This window comes from Crocodylus porosus, unplaced genomic scaffold (assembly GCF_001723895.1).
Source record: "Crocodylus porosus isolate Cpor-Errol unplaced genomic scaffold, CroPor_comp1, whole genome shotgun sequence".
Classification (NCBI taxonomy): Eukaryota; Metazoa; Chordata; order Crocodylia; family Crocodylidae; genus Crocodylus; species Crocodylus porosus.
Window position 1 is genome coordinate 202,143,107 of NW_017728906.1, and position 23,003 is coordinate 202,166,109.

At 53.7% G+C, this 23,003-nt stretch overlaps 1 protein-coding gene across 3 annotated transcripts in view; it reads left to right on the forward strand.

Annotated features, from left to right (window-relative positions):
- ARHGEF17 (Rho guanine nucleotide exchange factor 17) overlaps window positions 1-23,003 on the forward strand; it is a 139,831-nt gene that overhangs the window by 81,210 nt on the left and 35,618 nt on the right. For all 3 annotated transcript variants that reach the window (XM_019530529.1, XM_019530527.1, XM_019530528.1), the window contains exons 2-5: window positions 358-435; window positions 13,638-13,820; window positions 19,794-19,910; window positions 20,756-20,848. In XM_019530529.1, the coding sequence (XP_019386074.1) occupies window positions 358-435; window positions 13,638-13,820; window positions 19,794-19,910; window positions 20,756-20,848 (471 nt within the window). The remainder of the gene's footprint in view (window positions 1-357; window positions 436-13,637; window positions 13,821-19,793; window positions 19,911-20,755; window positions 20,849-23,003) is intronic.

The following is a 23,003-nucleotide window of genomic DNA, read 5'->3' on the forward strand; positions in this document are numbered from 1 at the left end:
CTACTCAGGAACCTGCTGATAGTGGGGTAGTTGTGTGTGGCCCCCACCCCACGCTCCATCATGCTGCTCGCGTGCTTACGGTGTACGGCACCTCTGCTGCTTTGTGGTACCGGTGTTTGTGTCTGCAGCGAGCCGGACCCCGGACCCTGAATGAAACAGGGCTAATTAGCTTGGTATTGGCACAGTGACAGCCACTGAAATATGGTAACGCCCAACCCCTATTAATCACTTGTGACCCCACTCATAATTGCCGTGACCACAGCTGGGGTTGGGACCCCTGGTTTGGATGTGTCCTGGTTTGAGGTCACCCGTGGCCATGGCACAGCTTCTTAGCATCTCTCCTTTCCTTTTCCACAGGATATGAGGAAACATGTCACCATGACCCTCCTGGACACAGAGCAGTCCTACGTGGAATCCCTCCGCACCCTGATGCAGGTAACGTGGTGCCGACATGCATGAGAGACGTACGCTGGTGTGGGAGTGGGGATCGGTTGTGTGGCATGCCGAGATCACTCCCATGCCCTTGCCTTGTCCCACGTGTGACGTCAAGGACAGGGCACAGGAGCCAGGCTAAAAGCACAGCTCTCAGCAAGAGATGATGGATGTCCATCATCTGGCTCGCAGATCTGCACGTGGACATACACATACACGGCTCAGAAACCGGGGTGGGGAGAACAGCAGGGCTCTTTGCCTTTGGCAGTGCCTGTGATTTCTCATCTCCCTGAAAGAAGCTTGCTGGGCTTTCGCTATACTAAGTTGCCTGGTGCGGTGGACTTCCATTATCGTGAAGACTGGGCCACATTCTGCCTTTGGTTGTAGCCAATGTTGTCATCATAGCAGCACAACTGCAATTGAAAATAAAGTCTATAGCTGTCACGAGCGGTCATGGTCCCAGAGGCTGTGCTGACCTCTTGGGTAGCAATGACTAGCCCCAGCAAGGGAGGGACCTTGCCCGGGGCTGCATAGGCGGTGAGGAGCCAGTGGAAGGAGCACTACGCTGCACCTTGTACCTGCCAGCATCCCGTCCGTCTTGTCTGGGTTTAGCCTTAGCTGGGCAGCCTTCGCCCAGGCCGCCCATTTCAGAGGAGCATTGAGAAAGCAGGAGACGGTGCTGTTTGCAATGGCTGGAAAGGAGAAACAGAGTGGATGGGAACTAGAGTCAGTCCTAACAAACCTCTGGGCTTGTTTGGAGAAGAGTAGACTAAGCCACCTGCAATCATTTCCAGTTATCACGGTAGGGGGTTGGGCTCAGGGGAGCAGAGCAGTGTGCATGAAGCAGGGGGAATATGCACGTGCCTCCCTGGCTGACGGAGGCCATCCATCAGGACAGTGAGTGCAGCTTTTGACCATAACTTGGTCTGAAGCCCAATTAGTGGGTACTGCTGCAAGTGGATGGCACTGGAGACTTCTCTTCTGGTACCACCATGAATACTTTGCTCATCACTAATGTCACTTGATACCTTACCGTATCACAGAGGAAAAACTTTCTGACTGGGAGGTGGCTGAGCATTGCAAGAGGCTACTTAGAGAATTTGTGGAGTCTTCATCCCTGGAAATTTTCGAGGGCAGGTTAGACAGACGCTTGGCTGCAATGGTTTGGTCAGGTATACAGGGAGAACATGGTTGAGGTGTCTTCCTAGAGCTTCAGAGGTGTGAACTTAAGCCTTGCTTTGGATTTGCACCAAACAATGACCCAGGTGTAAATAGTTATCTGGTCCTTTATGCTGGGGAGTCAGAATTGCAGCACAGGGCCAGCAGGGCCCTTGGGCAGTTATCTAGTCCAACCTCCTGCTCCAGGAAGGATCAGGTGTGTTTAAACCATCCCAGACACGTGCCTGTCAACCAGTGCTTAAAAGCTCCCAAGGATAGAGATTGCAGAACCTGTCCAGCTAATCTTTTCCAATGCTTAAACCACCCTCACAGTGTGATTCCTGTTTTCCTTGCTAAATTTCCAGCCCTACTTCTCTATGGTTCCCTTGCTGCAGTTTAAGACCATTGCTCCTGGTCTATCCCCTGCAGCCACAGAGAATCCTCTTTTATTTCAAGTAGTTGACAATGCTATCAAAGGCAGACAGATATTTGTGTGGTAGAGAGCTTGGTGTGCCTTAACTAAGCTAGCCCCAAGGGTTGTTATGTTAAAAAGGGCCTTTGGCCTCAATACTTGGATGGTTTATATACATCAGCCACTTCTGCGTGCTAGCTGGAGCTGTTGGCACTGGCGGGGACTCCATGACTTCTTCAAGCTGGTGACCCCTCCTGGGCTCTGGATGCTTTGAATAATTTGCGGCTTGAGAGCAGCTTGAAGGCTTATTGATCTTGTGTTCGTTTCTCAGCTGTTGCACCTCCTGCTTGGGTCAGAGCCAAGCAGAGGTAGCTCTCAGAGGGCTGGTGACTGCTGAGTTCATTCAGAAATCCCATGCAGCAGCTGGGCCCAGGAGCAAATACCTGGACTGAGGTGGCTAATGGAGATCAGCACTCCAGCTTGTCACATCATCTTTGGCAGAGCTGTTCCAATTCATGCCCTGTAGAAAGAAACACCAGCTTACCTAGTCTGATCTAGCTGCAGGTATGAAGACCTCAAACCGGTAGCCTCACAGTCTGTAGACCCCCTTGCAGCAAGAGGGGTCCTAAGTCTTTGGTCAGAGCAGGATACAGACTACACCTAATGCTGCCTTATGTGGCAGAGCTTCAGCTGGGGTCTGACCCAAATCATTATCCAGCCCTGCCTGTACCCCAGCTGCCGTTGGGGGCCGGGTAAACCTCACACAGGACACAGCCGCCTTCTCCAGGATGCCGGCAGGCCCCTTGCTTCAGAGAGTACACAACAGGGACAGTCCTGGACTGTTGCACTCCTCCGTCCTGGCAGTGAATGCAAAGAGAAACTCCAGTGACTGCTGGCAGTGTGTAAGCAGACTAACAAGGGTGACAGAAATGGGGGGCTGTTCCCTTTGGGGCTTTTCATGGGGGATGCAGGGTGCCTGAATGCTTGGGTTTGGGGGTGGGGGGGGTCAGGCATCAGCATTCACAGGCCTCAGCTCTAATAAAGTGGTTGGCCAGTGCCGTACGGATAGTAGGACAGTCCAAGCCTTGATGAGCTCTGACTGCAGCTAGGACACATCAGGGGGTGTAGATCTGCGGGTGCTGAGACTGGCTTGTGGGAGACCCATCATCCCCTGAGCAAGCCACATCGGGCTGGGATCTTATGGGAGTTAGGCACCTAAAAAGTCTCATACTGATGAGGATAGGAGCCACGCTGCACCTCACCAGGATGCTGTGAGGACACGTGCATGAGGTGCTGCCCTGTGAGAGCCGTGAGCTTACCTTTGGCATGTGGGATGGGAGACCCTGCAGTCGCATAAGCCAGCTGTGTGCAAGCCCCCCACCCTTTGCGCTGCCTGCCCCAGGCAGACTCCAGTCGGATGAATACACGGGCGGATCTGCTCCCCTCTGTCCCAGCTGAGGGGGCCTGAAGTGTACTGGGAGAGCTTGGCTCCCACGCAGCCATACTGATACCCAAGGGCTGGGCAGGCACCTGAGGCTGTGCCCTGGAGGGCTGTTCTTTGTTTAGGAGATGCTGGATTTTAGTAGATGGAAAATCTGCTCTAAAAGGCAGTGGGAACCCTGTGTTTTTCAGCAAATGGCCATGGCTCTGCTCAGCGCAGGAGCCGGGAGGAAAATCTCTTGGTTGGAGAGGTTGGACACTGAACGTGAGCCACTGGGAAGGATGGTTGATACACCACAGCTCACCCAGGGAGTCTGGGGAGGTTGCCAAGAGAAGCTGCTTTTCCCCAGGTGTTTAGCTGAACCCTTGGTCCAGTCACCGCTGCTGTAAAGCATCAAATATTGGCAAGGTGCTTCGGGCGGTCTGTGAGCTAGGTAGCAGGGCTCAGGCAGCTGGATCGAGGGGAAGCATTTATTTCTCATACTGCCAGGGCAGCCCAGTGGGAGTGTCCACATTGACCACACCCCAGCCAGGCACCTTCCTCCAGCTTTCAGCACCGTATCATAGAAATCACAGAGAAGTTGGGCTGGAAGGGACCTCCAGAGTTCATCTAGTCCAACCCCCTGCCTGAGGCAGGATCGCCCCGTGCCAACCAGCCCACAGAGGTGCATTGTCTAGCCTCTTGGTACCCTGATGCAAAACAAGGCATCACAGCCGAACCTGCCACAGGTTCAGCAGGGGCACCACGGCAGCCAAAGGTTGTTAATACATGTTCAAGAGATCCCAGGCAGAGGCACAGGGAGCAAGGCAAACTCCTCCCCCGTCTGTGCCAGTCTGACCACAGGGTAAAATTCCTTCCAAATCCCAAATGTGACGCCCATCTGGCACCAGTTCCCTCATCAGCTGCAGGCGCTGCCAGCCAGGCAGACTCAGCTGCTGACTCCCTGCAGCTGGTTCTTGGGCTGAGCGGCAGACGGAGCACCCCCTTACACCTCCTTTCTGTTCATCCATAACCTTGAATCATTCACCTCTGACCCCTGCCTGGGAGCCATGGGGTGCTACTGTAATATAAGCGGTAGTCAAGAGGGTGGTGGAGGAGGGCTGTTCTCTAATATCCTACCACACCTGTCCCACCCCGTTGTGCCCTGCAGCCTCCTTGGCAGCTGAAATGGGGAGCTCACAACCTCTCCTTAAGGTCCTTCTAGCCCCAAGAGATCTTCGGGGATCAGTCAGTGAGAACAAAAGCCCCGACTCCCATTGTGGTTCACAGCAGCTGTTGTGAGCAGCATCCAAGGCAGCCAACACCCAGCATTATTCATTCACCCAAAGGAGAGCTGGCACCTTTTCCCCCTGGATCTCAGACTGTGTGTCACCAACCTGTGTTAACAGAGACTCCCAGGATCTCTGGAAGGAAGGCTGGGGAGCCTTGTGCCAGTGGACTGTGGCAGGGTTAGGTGGCTTGCCCAAGGGAAGATGGCAAAGCAGTCTCAGAGCCAGGAACCAAGTACAGGACTGCAGGCTGCTCTGACCATGAGACCACACTCTCCTGCCATGTATTAGCTCCATCCAGGGATGGTGCCAAATGTGAGCAGGATGAGGGGGTTATTTGGGCAAGGAAAGGGGAGTTTGTTTAGGGCTCAAAACCCAGAGGGAACATGTGGACTCTTGTATACACCACGGTTCATCCCAGAAGGACTTAAAACAACCTATTTCTAAACAGCTGAACGGAGGGAGAAGGAGCAGGATTGCCATGGGAACTGCTTCCCAGTGCGTTCGGTGGTGTACACGGCCTTAGGAGCCTTACTGCAGTCCTAAGCTTTGAAATGAGCCTGGTGTGAGTCTCATTCCCTTCCACTCCTCTCTGCTGTAGGCAGAAGGCTGGGTAGATGGGCACCTTGTAGACTAACTAAATCAGAGATAAATATAGCCTAAGATTTCATGAGCTCAAGCTCACTTCATTAGATGCTGTGAAAGGCCATGCGTAGTGCAGTGTATAAAATGGAGAGAGTGATTTGAATATGAAAGGCAAGACGGGAGGGAGGTAGGGGGGAGAGGGAGAAATGCTGGGAGAGGCAAGCGAACAAGCAGTAGGGATAGCGGTGTCACAAAAACTAATCCAGGTAATGGGATAAGAATCCATAGTCCCTGTTTAGACCATACTGAATACAATCCAGTCTGAGGAAGATTTCTTGTGCCTCAGTTTCCCATTCAAGTTAGTTTATAAAGTTTTGCTGCCTAAGAACAGCCGTTCCAGCAATGGAAAGCCCAGGGAGACTGAAGTGTTGTGCCACAGCCCTGAGTCTTTCTGCAGCTGATGTTGTAGCCGTGTTCATTCATTCTTCATAGTTTCATAGTTTCTAGGGTCGGAAGGGACCTGAGCAGATCATCTAGTCCGACCTTCTGCCATGGCAGGAAAGAGTACTGGGGTTAAACGACCCCAGCAAAATGTTCATCTAACCTCCTCTTAAAGACCCCCAGGGTAGGAGCCAGCACCACTTCTCTTCTTAGCCCCATCTGTACAACAGAGACAGCGAAGGGGCACTGTGTCAGCAGGTGATGGCATATGATGTTGGCAGAGGAGCAGGTGAATGAAATTCGGATGTTATCATTCACAGTATTTGGTCCAGTGATGATGCAGTCTATGTTGATGTGGGGGGCACAGCTGGCACCTGGGTTCATTGCAACACTTGGTGCCTTGGTGAGAATGGGAATTAGGTAGCCTGTTGCTTGAGCAATGCTGTTGGAAGTTGGGAGTCTATCTGTAAGCCAGGACAGGTTTGTCCACCAGAGCTACCTTGAGCTGGTCGTCATTTTCCAGGACGGGTTGGAGGTCATTAATGATGTGTCCGAGTTCAAGCTGGAGCTGAAGGTGACAACCTAAGGGATTGTGTTGTCCTTGTCTTGGGGTTGGTACTGTAGTAGGTCAGAGAAAGGACTGTATCTAGCTCTGTAGATCTGAGTGGCTGCAGCATTGGGATTGTATTGCAGCTGTAGGGATCCCTGCTCTCGATCCAGGTGTGCATCCCAGTGGATCATCATTGGTCTATCAGGGAGATGAGGCGGCAGCTGTGCAGAAAACAGACTGCAAGGTCTGTCCTAAATACATTGGCATATTAGTGTTGGGACTCCCGTGAACTGTCACCACAATATTCATCTTTGGGGAAATGTGATCCTGGGTGAGGCCAGCTGGCATGCCCGACCACAAAAGGTCATCTTCCTTCCACCAAAGGAGGGTGAAGGGCAGGTTGGAGCGGGCAGCAGGAAATGGCTTCCCAAAATAAAACTGTTTAGCATCCCGGCTCAGATTGCTGTTGTGAGCCCCGATGGCTTGTAATGCTGAGGGACTCCCTAGCCTTTTAGTCCTGAGATCAGCTGTATGGTGAATTTCAGGGAAAGGGGAGAGGGGGAAAAAAAACCCATACTTCTTGGGTTTTGAGTTCTCTGTAGCAGAGTTTGGGATAGAACCAGTGTCCCAGCCCCGGCTTAACCCACAAGAGTGCCCTGGTGAATCCCAGCCGCAGCGAAGGTTTGCAGTGCTGTGTTTCTGCGGTGTCACTGCAGCCAGCGTGGGCCCAGGGCTTGCCTGCTACAGGGTTTTGGAGTCCTAGGAACCCAGCGCTTCCCTCACATGCACTAGGGATGGTGACATAGTGATTCTTAGCTGGGGTGCCATGAGATCCTTTTAAAGGTGCTGCGGGGTGCCCTACTCTATTAGCACTGTTGGGTGTGCAAATGCATACACAGGATTCCCAAGTTAAAAGCCAGAGATTGCAAACAAGAATCCATAGGATCAAACCCCTGCTGTGTGCTTTCTCAGCTCTTTGCAAGGGAAGAATTGCTTCAGTATTTCTCTCCATAGTCAAGAAACAAGTGTCAGCAAAGAAGAGGCATTTTACAAGCAGGGCCTCGAGTCTAAGGCAGGGTGCCCGGTGTCTAAACGGGCTGCAAACTACTGCTCAAGGAGAGTCACTCTCCTGTCCCCAAGAGGCCAAAATACTGGGTGTAAAAAGTGGGCATCCCAGGGCCGGTCGAGTCATTGGCCCACCCACTTGTTTCAGGGCTGGCCACCTGCCTACCTTGGCTGCCACGCCTTGGGTGATACTAATTAGAAGATGTTAACCAGGTGGGAGGCTGCCTGCCCATTTACTTTCCCTGATGTCAAGGGCCCATATGCATGACTCTGACCTACCCTATACTGTGTCCCATGCCTTGCAGATGGCATCCATGGCCTAACACCTGGCCTATGATCCAGTGCCCCCAGACTAGGGTTCTCATTCCCGTGCCCTTACACCAGGACCCTGACTCCATTGCCTCATGTCGGGACTCTCAATCCCTGTGTCCTCGCACTGTACTCTCAATCACCCAACTCGAGGCTCCCAGCTCCTCCCTTTTCCACAGGCTCCCTGCCCAGCTCGGGACCCTCTCCCCTCATGCCCCCACACTGGGGTGTCATCCCTTGCCCAACACGGGGCCTCAATCCCCTTGCCTCTAAAACCTCACACTCAGCTCCTTCTTGGGGCTCAGAATCCAACCTCGCTTGGAGCCTCACACCCGGCTCCCTTTATATGCCTCAGGCCTTGCTGTGGACCTGGGCCATCTCAGGCCCCTTCACCACCTGGACCCCTCCTCAGGATCCACATAGTAAACCTGGGCCCTTGCTTTGTTTTTGGGGTGTGCTCCCCTAGCCATCCTCTCCCACCCATGGGGTAACCCACAAGGCAGCAGGGGCTAAGGCTTTCTGGCAACCCCATACTCGCCCTTCACTAGGGAGACACAGATGTGACATGTCCTGGAAGCTGCCCTGCCAGAAGCAGCCCCACCACACCATCCTGCCCGAGCAGGGTCTAGTTTTCGGTCATGCCCCAGGACCAAGAGCCTCCACCTTCCCCATAGCTCCTGCCCTGTACCTCCAAGATGTTATGAGCAGCAGCTCCAGCCAAGTGATGCTTTCTCGGGCTGCTAGCAGCATACTTCTGGGTTCACTACACAGCTGGGCCCTGTTCCCAATCAGGCAGTTGTGCCTGGTTGGGAGTGCAGCCACCTGCGGGCTGCTCTGCTGCTTGCCCATGCCCCTTTGAGTAACAGAACATAACTTGTACTCTGTTACACTGGGCTAGAGCCACAGGGCATAGTCCCCTTCTAGGAGTACTGATATGGGAAGTCCTTCTGCCCACCTCCTGCTGGGCACCTGCACTAATCCTGCCTTATGATTTAGACCCCAGCTCCCAGCCAGCTCCCTGCAGCCCAGCTGGGTAGAAGGGAGGGTAGAAGCACTGCTGCAGCCTGCTATCCTCTGGCAGTCCCTGGATGCTGAAAGCCCTAACAGGCAGCCCTGCCCTGGTGGATTGGCTAGCTGGGGAGTGTCAGGGGGGCCACATCTGCAAGGGGCCTCTAATCCTCTGCTTTTAGCACCGACTCTGTCTACCCCTGTCCCAGTTGTGTGACACTAGCAAGTCAGTGGCTTTGGGGAGTTGGTAGAGTTTGAGCAGCCTCAAAGCTGTTCTACCCACTGCTCCAAGTAGTGTAAAATCTGGGCTCAGGAAAGCTCACCTGGCTTCCCACACCCTTCCCCCTGTCCTAAATGATGAATGCTTTAGCGATCAAGGTGATCAGTGAGGCTATTGGAGCAGGAGTTTTGATCATTGCAATAGATGATACTGCTGCCCCATGAACAGGGCATCCGCACTGCCCCTGAAACACAGCCACAATGCCAGTGAGCTGCCAGATTGGTTTCCAGGGTGGCTTTGTTACACACCAGTTTGCACCCAGAACGCCCCACTTGCAAACTGGAGATGGCATCCCGAGCTTGCCACCTTGGGAAGCCATAATTAAGCAGGGCTTCTAGGCAGACCTGATGGGGAAGTGCAACAGGGCTGTGATCCTCCTTTCTGCAAAGGAACCAGGTGCATCATTCTTTTGAAGGCCAAGTGGTGATAAGAGTCCAGAGCCCTGTAACGTACAGCATGGCATTCCTGGAAATGGGTTTGCCTTGTTCATCGGTGCAGACGGCAGAGAGACCCACCCCTGGTAGAGGTGGGACTGCAACAGATAAACCAGCCTTGGAGATTTGTTCCCACAAATTGAATTCAAATGTCCCCAGCTCCAGAGCTGTAGATCGCAGCTTTCGGGTGGGTGGGCACAAGGGGAATGGAAAGCAGTGGAATCAGCGCCTGAGAATGACCTTGGGCAAGTTGCTCAGCCTGTCAGTGCTGCCTTCCATCACTTGGGCTTGGGTTTATTTAGACTGGAAGCTCCCAGGGCAGAGGTTGTCTCCTGCTGTGAGTCTGTGCAGCACTTAGTGCCTCATAACTGCATGGCAGGACCCATAGCATTCGCTCTCCAGACCTAACAGAAAAGAAAGTTGCTGTCATGCCCCTTTACTGCAGCCTGCAAGTCTGCATGATGCAGTGGTTCTCCATGGGCAGGAAATGCAATGCTTCTCGCCTTTTTTTAGACTCATGAACCCCCTCATGAGACTCCAGCCGCCCTTCAGAAAATGCCAGCTCTTTGCTTTCACTCATTTGTTGACTACGGAAATAGAATAGAGCAATTTTTCTGTTGCAAACAACTACAATAGCCCACGGCAGGTCAGAATGGTTTAGTCACAGTGGATTCCTAGTTGAAATCTCCGGGTTTATCTTGTGAAACGTGTGTAGGTGTTTCTACACCTAGCAGTGCTAATATTATGCAGCACCCTGTATCTCCCTTAAAAGGATTTCCTGTTACCCCAGTTGAGAATCACTAGCATAATAGATTGTGTTCATCATCAGCAATCCCTCACAGTCAAGGATGATTGCCTTCCATGATTATATGAATCTGAAAAGGGCTGATGAGGCTGATCTGGAGGCGACAGACTGTTGCAGCTCAGGCACATGTTTCTGTGCGAGGTGGGTGGCTCTTGGTTCGATCCATGACATGCTGTATCTGCCACTCCCACTTTTCCATCTCCTGTTGTTGTCATAAGGTTTCAAAGTACTGACATAGTTGCTTCAAGGATAGCTTGTGTTAACCTTTTGGGCTTTGAAGAGGAAGGAGGGCCCTGCTTTTAGTCCCGGGGAGGATGGTGAAACCTACAGAAAACTAGATGACGTAATGAAATAATCCTGTGAATAGGACATGGCCCAACTGGGGGTATGTGGGAACAACTTCTCAAAAACTGCAGTGGATAGTCCCCTCTACACATTACATTTACACTACAATTAACACATTAATTGCAGCATAAATAGCAAGGGCACATGCACCCAATGTAAGGTGACATAAAATGGCAAACCAGCCATAAAAATGTTCTATGTAATACAGAGCATATAATGTAGAACACTTTTATGGCTGGTTTGTATGACTCATTAAATAAATTGAATGCGTAGCCAGTGTTCCCTCTAAGGTTTAGCGATCTGTGAGCAATCCTGGCTGGGACTGCACAGGTATCTCAGTGTACCCAACCCTCCCCCCTCCTGCAGCAGCCTGTGGCCGAGTTGGGGTGGGGGGTAAGAGGCCAGATGCGAATCCAGCAGTGGTGGCAGGGGGAGCATTGGTGCCCCCTTGCTACAGCACTGGGCATCCCCCCCCCACTCAGGCTGCCCCTATCCACCCACCCGCCCCGTCGGTACACCACTGTGTGCATGGCATTAAAAAGTTACTGCATAGCATGATTTTTTATTGTGCGCGGCTGCACACACATGCAGCCTAGAGGGAACGCAGGTCCAGGCCAGGACCAATGATCATCTGAGTGTCAGCTCCAGCCTAGAGCTGTACTGGGATCGGAAACATGCCCAGTGTAATCAGGGGCCAGAGTCAACAATCAGCTCATTTTCAGCCCTGGCCCCACTCCTGCAGGCATCTGGCTTTCTCCTTGCTGTTGCAGGGGGAACCCAGGATCATGATGAAAATGCGTGTACGCCAGGGGCCTAAGACACAGGGCTGTCAAATGACTTGCCAAAGGTCACACTGGAAGTCTGTGGCAGAGGAGGGGCAGGAGCTTTAACTACTGCCCTAACCACTCTTTCTCTCTGCTGGTGTTGCCTGTTGGGTCCTGCAACTTGCGATCTGTGAGGCTTGTCCCTCTGAGGAGAGGGGTCTGGGCCTGGTTGGTCAGGAAAGGGCCTGTTCAGGGGGCCACACTGGGTGCCTTTCTGTGGCGCAGCTCTAAGGAAGGGACTCGTGGCTGGAGCTGCAGCTACAGTTGCAACCCCAGCAAAGTAAGAGCTGGCAGTGGAAATTTCCACTCTTTGCCTTCTGGTTCCCGAGAGCTCCTGCAGTCAGATTTCTCCAGCTGTTCCCAGCAGCTGCCCTGTCTGTGCTGGTTAATTGGATCTCGCCGAGTCTCCCTGGGCTGACGCTCCTAGTTACTGCTCTGAAAACCCTGCACATGCTTTAAGCAGGGGGAGAGGGGTCTCCCCAGCTCACTGCTCCCGCTTGCTTTCTCCCTCCTTACTCCCGTCCCTCCCATCCCTTGCTCAGTGCTGCCAGTCTGGTGCTGTGACAGCACCCACAGGTCCCTCTCATGACAACACCCAGACCCCTTCTGTCAGCTCCCCGACACCCTTTCCCCTCTCCCAGTCACGTCTGCTTGCTAGTCCCTTTCCTCTTACCCTTACCCCCTTGTCCCATGGCTTTTTGAGCCAAGCAGGCCCTGCTCCTTTCTCCCTTGGCCTCCTTCCACCTACACCCTCCATGGCCCAAAATGCTGTCACATCCCCTGCTGTGTCGCCCTTAGGGCCTGATCCAGAGTCCAGTGAAGTCACTCTTCAGACTCAGTAGCTTCCATGAGCTGCGGTCTACACCTCTAGGTTAGGAAGTCGCGTGGGCAGGGTACAGGTCTTCACCCTGGGGGCCAACAGATTAGAGCTGCTGCCAACCCCAAGGTGCGTCACGCGTTGACTGCTGGGAGATGGAGCTTCTCGGGCTGTTGATTTCAGTGGGAGAAAGGTCTGTCAAAGGCCTCTAAGGCACAGTGGACATGTCTATACATGCATTTAAGCACACCTAAATTTAATGCGCATTAGCTTAATGTTCATTAAGCTGCTTTAGGCAGGCATCTACACATGCAGGTGTTAAAGAGCCTTAACACTGTGTATGTGGACCGACTTGGCTTGTCACAGTGTTAATGCGCTTTAACGCATCCACCCATTCATTAATGTGCTTTAACTATTCGCACCTAAATTTGATACCTGCATTTTCAGGTATCAAATTTAGGCACAGATAGCGTAAATTTGCCCTTTTTAATGCACATTAAGGGTGCGCACGTGTAGACGTATACTCGTAATGTGCATTAACTTAGCCTAATACATATTAAAGAGTCGTGTATAGACGCGCCCAAAGCACCCTCGCCCCACCAGTGCAATCAGGCCTGCCCTTGACAAGCCATTGCTCATCATAGCAAGTCACAAACACTGGTTTGCAGCTTCCTAGAGTAAACCATGCCAGAGCAACACATTGTTTTGCATGCCCACAGGGCAGGGCAGGAAGTCGTGGGCTGAGATTATCACAAGCCAGATTTCGATGGGCTCTTAGGAGGAGCCTTCCCTTACACACATGGCTGAGGGGACCTGTGTTTTTAGCATCCTGTGACTCATGAAGCAACGAGGCCAGAGCGTGCTGGCACAGCCCTGCTGAGTGTGGCTTCCTGAGCCTTTACTCCTTGCAACCTCTTGTCAGCAAGTAGCTCCATGCTGGACTTCTGGTCCAATTCCAGCATGTTGTGAAAGTGTGGAGCTCATTGCCACTGGATGTTGTGGAAGCTGAGAGTTTAGCCAGGTTCAAAAGGGGATTGGACACATACTTGGAGGAACTATTGAGCACGGGAATTAGGGATACAGCCTCTGAATCACAGCTTCCAAGACGTTAAATGCTGGAAGCCACAAGTGAGAGAGGAACAGTGGGAAAAACTCTGGTCGTGCCCCGTTCACTCTCCCTTTTAGCACTTGCTCTGTGCTGCTTTGTGACACAAGAGACTGTGCAAGATGGACCTGTGGCCCGACCCAGGAAATCTTAGTTCTTATGGTGACTGACAGCTGTTCCATTTTCAAATAGAGGAGGTGAGACGGGTGCAGTTTTTGAGCTGAGCCCCACCACACTTGTATTCAAGGGAATGGTTTCAGTTCATATGGGTTCACTGACACCCCTCAGAAACCCTCAGGACATCTGGGGTCTTCCAGGGTGCTGGCTCCACATTTTAATCCTTTTGTTGTTTTTGCAGGGTTACATGAAGCCTTTGAAGCAGCCAGAAAACTCCATCCTCTGCGACCCCTCCCTGGTGGACGAGATCTTCGACCAGATCCCTGAGCTGCTGGAGCACCACGAGCAGTTCCTGGAGCAGATCAGCGAGTGCGTGCAGAACTGGCACGAGAAGCAGAAAGTGGGAGACCTGCTGGTACAATCTGTGAGTGCAGCAAAGATCCCCCCACACATGCCACCTGCCACGGCACCCCGGGGCGGGACTGGCTGGGCAGGAATCCTGCTGAAGGAGGTGTGACCATGACTAAAGCCTGGCTAAGCTGTGAATTCCCAGGGCCAGAGCTGCGCCAGATGTGAAAGTGAGCTGTGGTTTGCTTGGGATCTGAGCCCGGGTTACGCCAACTCAGGTCCAGGATCATGGAACAATAAAGCTCTTAATGCAAACGTTCAGGAGAGCCAAGCAGGTGTGATGATGTGACAGTGGCCCCATGGTGGGCCAGTGTCACGCTTGGCCGTATGAGAGGAGTGAGAGCAGGAGCAGGAATCCTTGTGTTCTTCCTGCTCAGTTTCCTTCCAGCTCTTCCAGATTTACATCAGTGTGAAACAGGATCTGTCCTGCTGTTTCGAGATTACGCTCATTGGCGACACGTAAGAGGTGCACGCGGGTGCACATGCACCTCCTGAGATCAGCCGTGCACCCCCTGGAAGCACCAGCCATGAAACCGGAAGTGCACTTCCAGTTTTGCCACTGGCTCGGTGCTCGGCTGCTGGGGGATGCCCCCCGGTTGGCAATCGGTTTCCGCTGGGGGAACCTTCTCCCTGCCCCCCATTGGCGATCTGGTGTCCCCCCCAGACTCAGGATGCACCAGTCGCCCATGATTACGCTGGCTGGGTTTGTGGGCCAAATGAAAATCCAGCCCTGCTCTCTGTGCATCTGGGTTCACGTCCTGCAGTAGAGATCCCCACCTCCGAATGGAGCTGACGGGGAGTCCTTGCCGTGCCAGGGCGAGCGGAGGCCAGCTGGTTCCTGGCATGGCTTTGCTGGTTCCACAAGGCAACAGGATACGGCGGTGCTGATAGAGAGCAGACAGGCCGGCTGGGCACTTGCTGCTGAGTTGTTTCTGTGAAGTCTCCTGCTTCTTCCCCAGCATCAGAGCATGTTTTAGGGGCATCAGGGCCTCACACTCCTCTTTCCAGCTCTGCCACAGACTCACGATGTTATCCCGAGTGAGACACTTTCCACCCTGCTGCCCCCTTCTCCCTCTGTGATTGAGGGGCGATGATACCCACCACTCAGAGGATCTCAGGCTTCTTGAAAGCTTGCGAAGTGGGACCTGGGCCTGTCTGGAGTAAAAAGGACAGCCCCTGAGCTCACTTATTTCCATACATATAAAGATACCACCCCTCCTGGATTTTCTTGCTGGGCTGCATCCCACAAGGAGGCACTGAAATGTGAGTTTCATCCCAAACTTGGACAGTTGGCTGCAGGGACCTCCTACCTCCAATTAGAGCATCCAGGTCCCCTGGGACAGTGTCTACACTAGAATTTAGCACCAAAACCTCCCAGTCCTTGCTCTCCCAAGCAGGTTGCACGTGAGGTGACAGTGGCAACGATGCACGTGCTGGTGTAGACAGGCATCCTCCTGCTACTAGTGCCTGTGCACTGCGTCAGGGTCAGCAGGACCTTGGTTTATAGCGGTCTAGGAAGGCGCTGCTGCAGGTGGACAGAGACCTTCCCTCACATACTGCAGTGGCATATGCCCTGCCTGGCCCACCCCCCAGCTCTCTGGGGCGGGGGTCTTGTCCTGTACAGCCCAGTGGCTAGCAAACCTCAGCACCTCCAACTGTGAGAGCAAATGCAGTTACCTCCGACAGGGCCTGGGACATCGCCTCCAGCAAGGCAAAGACAGGACATGCTGAGCTGACCTGCTACAGAGCACTATGCCAGGATGCTGCCTCACGCACCTCAGTATGGTGCAGGTATGAGACACTGAGCTGGGTAGAGAGGAGGGGTTTGCGGGAGACCCCAGCAGCCAGACCCTGCTCCCAGAGCCCCATGCCATCGGGGGCAAAAACACAGAGCCCTTACAAGCCAGCGTCCCTTCTTCCCCAGCCCCAGATAAGGTGTTGGGGGCTCACACATCTCCCATGGGTGCTTTCTCCCTAACAGGCTGGCTGGGGTCAGCCCGCATTCATGATTCAGCTGAGCCAGGTGTGTCTTGCAGCGGTCTCAGCCGCTGAAGTGGGAGGCAGGTTGATGCTGTGGCTGTAGCCTGGGCCTGGATGCATTGTGCCAGGCTCGTGGGTTTGCCACTGTCTGGTTGGAGACGCAGCGGGAGGATTGTCCAGCCTAGGGCAGGGGAGATGCCCCTCCTCTGTCACAGGGAGTTGTCTTAGATCAGATTCGGCTGGCTCAGTCCAGGCCCTGGCCGCAGGCCTCTGCACGGATGACAGGTGCTTTGAGGAGTGCGACACAGACAGGCACAGGCATTGCTAGGGAAGGCACGATTGACTCTGGCAGTACAGAGCAGGGGCACTGATGAGGACCAGAGGGATTGATCTCATCACAGGGGGATCCTAAGGGACCATCTCATTGCCAGGATGATTCTCTGCCATCACCACCACTTCTATATGCTGCGTGTTGGGTGGCACACCCAGGGCGACCTTTGTGGCTGAGATATGTGCCCTGAGGCTGTGAATGAGATGGAGGAGGTAGAGGGCTGAAGATGCAGCATCGGGTGCTTGTGGATGCCTGGTTCTGCTTACATTCGTATACCAGGAGCGTTGTGCGGGTGTGTATGAAGACCCGGTGATACGCATGCGTGCGAGTGTGTGGGTTCTCTCTTGCTTGTAGGGAGGCCTGAGTGAGCTAACGTGTGCCACAAGCTCTCTCCTAACGTATCTGTTTCACCTCCCAGTTGTGTCCTGCCTGACGCCAAAATTGCTAACTCTCCAGACTGGTTTTGTTGACTTTGGGGCACCGGTTGGACAGCACCTTGCACCGCAGGTCTGATCTGTCACGGAGAATGATGGGTGCTGGGGTGATATAATAAATATGAATAGCAAAGGCAGCAATAAGGTGCGTGGAGATTAACATAAAGCCCTCAGTGCAGGTTTGCATGGCTCACTGCAGAGCAGGGATATCCAGCCAGCCCTAACCCAGCCAGCTCAGGGCTGGATAGCCATGTAGTTGCAGTGCCCCAGAGGTTGTGCCTCCCAGGCAAGGCTCCTTCTGATGCCCGAAGTGCTCGGGCATCTCTGCAGGGAAGACATCCGTCAGGTCCAATCCCATTGTTAGATTAGTACAGATGTGGGGGGGCACGGCCTCTACATGGGATCTCTTGAGTGTATGTTAGCAACCTTTTATAGAAGCAAGACGTCGGCTGCCGTGGTTCCCCTGGTTTACCTGTGGCAGGTTCAGGTGCTATGTCCAGTTGACAGCATCTTCTGGAGAGTTTCGATGGTGGATTGTATAGGTTTTGATAGGGACGATCCTTCCTTGGCCTTGGCCCCAAGCATCTCATTGTATTGCAGCCGATTCCTGCCAGGTGAAGACCGCTGAGCTCCCGGCCCTGCCATTATGACTTGGTGACATTTGACCCCAGATCCGCTCAGGTGTGACCTTGTGCAGTCACTGCAAAGCGGGGAGGAGGCGCGCCCTGCTGTAGATTGAAAGGCTTGGACAGACAGCAGGAGAAACCCAAGGCGGTCACCCCGTTTGGGTGGTCAGGCGGACTTGGTCCGAGGCGAGACGTGCCTGCTTTGGAGACCATCTGGCCCAAGGCCTCTTCCGTCTCATAGACCAAGCTGCCATGAGCTTTGCCAACTGGAAGCTGCAGCTGCACAAATCTGGACTAACGTTTGCATTTTGAACCCTGAGAATTACCCGTGGATTAGCTCCCGGAGCACAGGGGACCATCCGCCTGCTCAGTGGAAATCCTCTTAAATCGAGCTTGGATGTGTTTTCCTAGCAGAAGGACTCTGGTTGTAGCATTGGATGTGAGGCAGGGAGCGCTTCGGAGAAGCCCTGCGGCAAGTGGAGCGTGAGAAGCCAGACGAGATGATCACCGGGGCCGTGCCTGGCTCCCACCGTATTGTGATAGACCTGCCGGGGGGACCGGAGTGGGGAGTGCGATTGGCTTCTTCGTAGTGCCAGCTCAGCCCCGAAGCCTGAATCGGGGACCCCAGGCATGGCTGTCTTCCTGTTGCCTAATTGATCCTGCTGCCCCTTGTCAAGGTGTCAGCTCCAAGAGCCAGTTCTTCCCCCTCCACCTGCTCCTTGGAAACCTAACCAAGTAAATGCTGCCTCTTAAATCAGGGGTGCTGCAAAAAACACAGCTGCAAGCTGCCTGCCAGATGTGCTCTCAGCTGTTGCTATGTGAGCCACATCTACTCAGCCAGCAACAACAGAGCAAGGTCATTGACACGGCTGCTCCTCCAGCCCTGCCGGGGCACCCAGACCTGTGCCGTCCTGTACCCCATGCTTGCCGGTGCCCCCCGCCCCCCATGCCCTTCGCCATTCTGCCCAGGGGAGGACTGCGTTGGTGATGCTGCTGCCTGGATCCACTGCACTTTGTGGGTGGCAGCCTTTGATCCAAAGTGACTCATCCACGTCATGCACAACACATGCGACCGAGCCAGCAAAAGGAGCCAGGTCCTTGACTCAGACCCCTGCGCCTGTGCTCGGGATAGCCGGAGAGGCACTCCAGGCCTGTTGTGACAGAAGCTTCCTGTTACCGAGTGGCCCTTTGAAAATCCTTTCCTGTTAGACCAGGGGTTGCAGTCTTTGTAAACTACTTGAGATGTGTGAGGGGCTGGTAAGAGAAGCAGTGAGGGTTTGAGAAAGACGGAGGGTTAAGGATGCCGTGTTGGAAACCAGGAGCAGGTGGATGGTGGGGGAGAGGAGGGCGTCCATGCATGGCTCACAATGTTCTTGATTAGTGATCTGCTAAACACAGAAGCAAAGTCCTGGGGAGTCTTCCAGCCTGTATGATAAAGCATCGATCGGTCCAGCCCCCTGCACCATGCCCAGCTGTGCATTCCTGCTGCGTGGGCAACCAGCCCGAGTGGAAGCAGCGGCCGGCTCCTGGGTCAATATGAGGTTAAGGCTGGAGGTCAGGTGAGGGGATTGTACCAGCCCCCACCCTGCCCAGTCTGGTGACACACGCTCCTGCACACTGTGCTGCTACTTAGGATCCTTCCTGAGCATCTCCTTGGCCACCTGAGTCTCCCTGCTGCATCCGCATGCTACCTTGCTGCAGTTGTACACAAAGCACGGATGGAGAGACAAGCAGTGGGCAGACCGATTCCTCTAAGGGGTCTGCTCAGGAACAATGGGCAGTAGAGACAGCAGCTGGGCTAGAAGTCAAGTGCTGGCAGACCTCCTGGGTTGAGTCCTTTAACCTGGGTGGGGTCCGAATACACTGCAGGGGAGGCAAGGATTAGAGGGAGCTTGGCTTTCAGCCTGACGCCCTCCTCCACCTTCCCTCCTTACAAGCCCTCAGAGGAAGTGCTTTAGGTCTGCCCCTTTCATGCTCTTTTCTTGGTCCCCCCAGCCTGCAGACAGACAGGAAGATAAAGGCTGGGAACAGCCCGCAGACACAGCCTAGCCAAATAAAGGAGGGAGAGGAACCACCAGCCCAGCGGGTCTCCTTCTCTTCTCTGCGCTCCTTTTGCCTTGTGCTAAACCTGGGAAGAGAGAGTAATGGGTGGGAGCAGACAGCCCGCCCCTCTGCCGCTGAAGTCTGGACACAGACCTGTCTGGGGCCTGGTGGCTTCCCCCCGCCACCATCTCATCCGCATATGGCTTTTATTGTAAGAGCCACCCCAGGACATCCCCTGTTAACTCCGTGCAGTGGCGTCTTGTCCATGCCAGCACATCCTAAATGGATCGGGAGCAGGAGGACCAAGGAAGGGCCCTCCCAGCAGTGTTTCCAGCCTTGCAGCTGGAAGGCCAGCAGGAAAGCGGCCCTCCTTCCCGACCAGGCGTCTGCAGTCCATGAGTTGTATAGAGAATGGACATAGGGAGGATGGTGCTACAGCAGGAAAAGCCACTGGCAGCACTGTAATGTCCCCTGGGCAATGCTTTACTGTTATTTTACTTTAGGTTCATTTTGTCATTTCCAAGCCAGCCCCTGTGCACCCTCACGGCCCCCTCTCTCTGTTTTGCTCCCCACAGTTTTCCAAGGACATCCTGGTGACCATTTACTCGGCCTACATCGACAACTTCCTCAATGCCAAGGACGCTGTGAGGATAGCCAAGGAAGCCAGGCCAGCCTTCATGAAGTTTCTGGACGTAGGTCACCATCCCAGCAGCAGCCACCAATGAGCTGATTCCTTTATGTATTGCCAAGGGAAAGAGAGGGCTATGGCATCGCTCCAGACCTCAGTTGGTGTGAAGCGTTGCCCCTCCAGACCCCAACTGGTGTGAATTGGTGTGACTCCAGACCCCAGCCAGTATTACTCCAGACCCTGGCTGTTGTGCAGCCGCATTTGCTCCATGAATTCTTTGGAGCACTTTTACACCAGGTCCTGGGATCTGAACAAAGACTTCTCCCTCCCTGTCTCTCATCCTCTGCGGCACGGCAGCTGGAACTTGCCTGATTGTAGAAATGCCCATGTGCACTGGACATCCCCATGGAGATGCATGATGGGCCACATGATGCCTTCATGGGCAAGGAGCAGGTGGGCTCAAGTTCAGGCAAACTAGGGAACTTAGATAGTAGGGAGAGGGACCCAGAAAGCACCCTCCTAGCAGTTAAGATGGGCACCGTCTGCCAGCCCTGCCCATTCCCATGGGATTGCACCTGGAAGCCAACTGGGGTATCTGCCTAGCTCTTGTGCATTGCCTAGGGGCACTCAGATGAGATGAACATGGGGCTGCCAGACTGTATGACACCCAATGCCTATCCTGGACCAGCATCAGGTGCTTCAGAGACAGATAGAGGATGATCTGCCCACATATTTGCTCTTATCCCGGCCCCTGATAGACACCAGTTTCACATTCCTGAGAATGGTCATGTTGAGACTTGGCCTTGACCCTGGTATCAGGACATCCCCTGGCATCCGGGGGCAAGCCCTGCCACTCCTCATCCCCATTCCTAACAAGGACCTGCCTCTGTCCCTCCTGGTGTTTTGCAGCAAAGCATGAGAGAGAACAAGGAGAAGCAAGCACTGTCCGACCTCATGATCAAGCCTGTGCAGCGGATCCCACGCTATGAGCTGCTGGTGAAGGTGAGCGGGTCGGGGGGGCGAGGTACTGCAGGCCACTCTTGGCATGTCTGTGATTGCAGTATCCCCACTGAGCTGCTTGGCTCAGGGAGGGATGCCGTGAAGCAGGAGAGCGGGGCAATGCAGGGGACAGCGGGGTGACAAGGCAAGATGCATGATTTCCTGAAGTCCAGGAGAGCTGGTAGAACTGTTGCCCATGGATTTGTTCACACTTGGGTTGAGATGTCCTGTATTTATGGGGAAGGGGCTAAGCAACACCCCCGCCCCCAGCCTTTTCTCTCCAAGATAGCTGGACTCAAGCCTTGATCTTCCAGTGTGGAGCTGAGCTCCGACCCCGCGGACCCCTCTGTAGGTAAGAAGCTCAGGCCAGGGGCTGCGGGCAATGTAGCTCCCTCTTTCCTCCATGCATATTGACAAAGCACAGGGCTTTACCCACGTGCCAAGAGAGACCACCCAAGGCTGGCACTGGTCATCAGTGCACTGAACAGAGACCTGCGAACATGCCTTTTCTAATGGAGGTGGCGAGATCTGGGGTCTGAGAGTCTTACAGGCATCCTCTGAGAGGTCTGCAGTAGCAGCCGAAACCAGTCATGTAGCAGGGGTATTTTGCGTAGGTCCAAACTTGCATTTGATCTCTGTCATCTGGAGGTGGAGAGGAGTGAGGAGAAAGCTGCACTGGGCAAGCAGCTTCCTTCCAGGGTTGCATGCGGTGAAGTACCGGCCAGCATGTGCACTGCTGACCTCCACTGGGTGCAATCTGAGCTCCTGTCCCATGTGTCATACACCCTGCAGCCAGTGGAGATTCTCCTTGAGTTCACAAGGGAGGGGTGTGTGAGGTCAGAGTTGGATAATCTGTGTTCTCTCTGCCAGGGCACACGGCACCTACTGTCAAGTAGTAGGCGGGTATTAACGCTTTATATTACCCTGGTGGGAGAGTACACAGCAGGGGAGCTAAGGAGTAGAGCAGTGATTCTCAACCAGGGTGCTCTGAGATCCTTTCCAGGTGTGCTCCAGGGTGCCACTCAATATTAGCACTATTAGGTGTGCAAACACAAGTCACAACACAAAGCCAGAGGTTGCTGATAAGAATCCAGAGTGTCCCAAACAGTCTGCCCTGCTCTGGGCTTCCACAGTTCTTTGCAGCGGAAGACTTGCTCTCACATTTTTCCAGTCAAGAAACAAGTGAAAGCAAAGAGCTGGCATTTTCCATGGAGTGACTTGAGTCTAATGAGCAGTTCCTCGAGTCTGAAAAGGTTGACAACCACTTGCGCAGTGGTGGAAGGCTGCAGGATAAAGGATGCCCTTTTCTCTGTGTTTGTACAGCACTGAGCCCCATGGGGTTCCTGCCCCTGACTGGGGATCCTTGGCACTGTGGTGATATCAATGATATGGAGTAATATGCACTCAGAAGCAGGTGTGATGAGCGTGTGGTACAAGCCCAAATTCATGGAGAGAGCTGTGACCAGCTCAAGCTCTGAGATCCCGGACTCCCAGACTTTCACCCCAAACAGTGCATTTTGGGTTTCTGTGCCGCTGAATGCATTTCCATCGCTTGCCAGCAATCAAAGCCGCTCTTTCTTTCAGCTCTGCTTACTGTATTGGAAGTAGGAGATGAAGGAGCAAGGAGTGGAAGCCACGTGGCTACATTCAGTGCAACTGCAAATGTGGCAGATGAGCCGAACTTCTCTTTATTAGCAGCTTTGCACAAGTCACAGCTGTAGTGATAACCCTTCTACATGCAAAACCCCTTGGCTTGTTTATGGGGTCATGTTGGCTGGCATGGCCAGGCAGCGAGTGCATTGGTCGAGTGACCTTCCTGTTCTCCTGATGACACAGGCCAGCGCTGCTGTGAGTAGGACCTGAGCTTTTATTTCTCAGACCAGAGCTGAGTTGCTTGAATTGGGATCTGGGTCCTAAACTTCCCTGAAGTTCAGAGATATGTGGTGTAATGAACGGAGGCCCAGCCAAGGTAGGTCCCAGGCTGCAGCTGGAGGTAATCCAGGGGATTGGGAAGAGTCATTCCTCAGGAGAAGGCCCTGCTAACCCTGGCTTTTATAAACTAGGACAGACAGCAGCAAGCTATCTGGGCAACAGCCTGTTTTGCTGTGCCTCTGGCCTGCTTGGCTCTCCTAAACCTGACTCCGAGCTCAGACCTTCT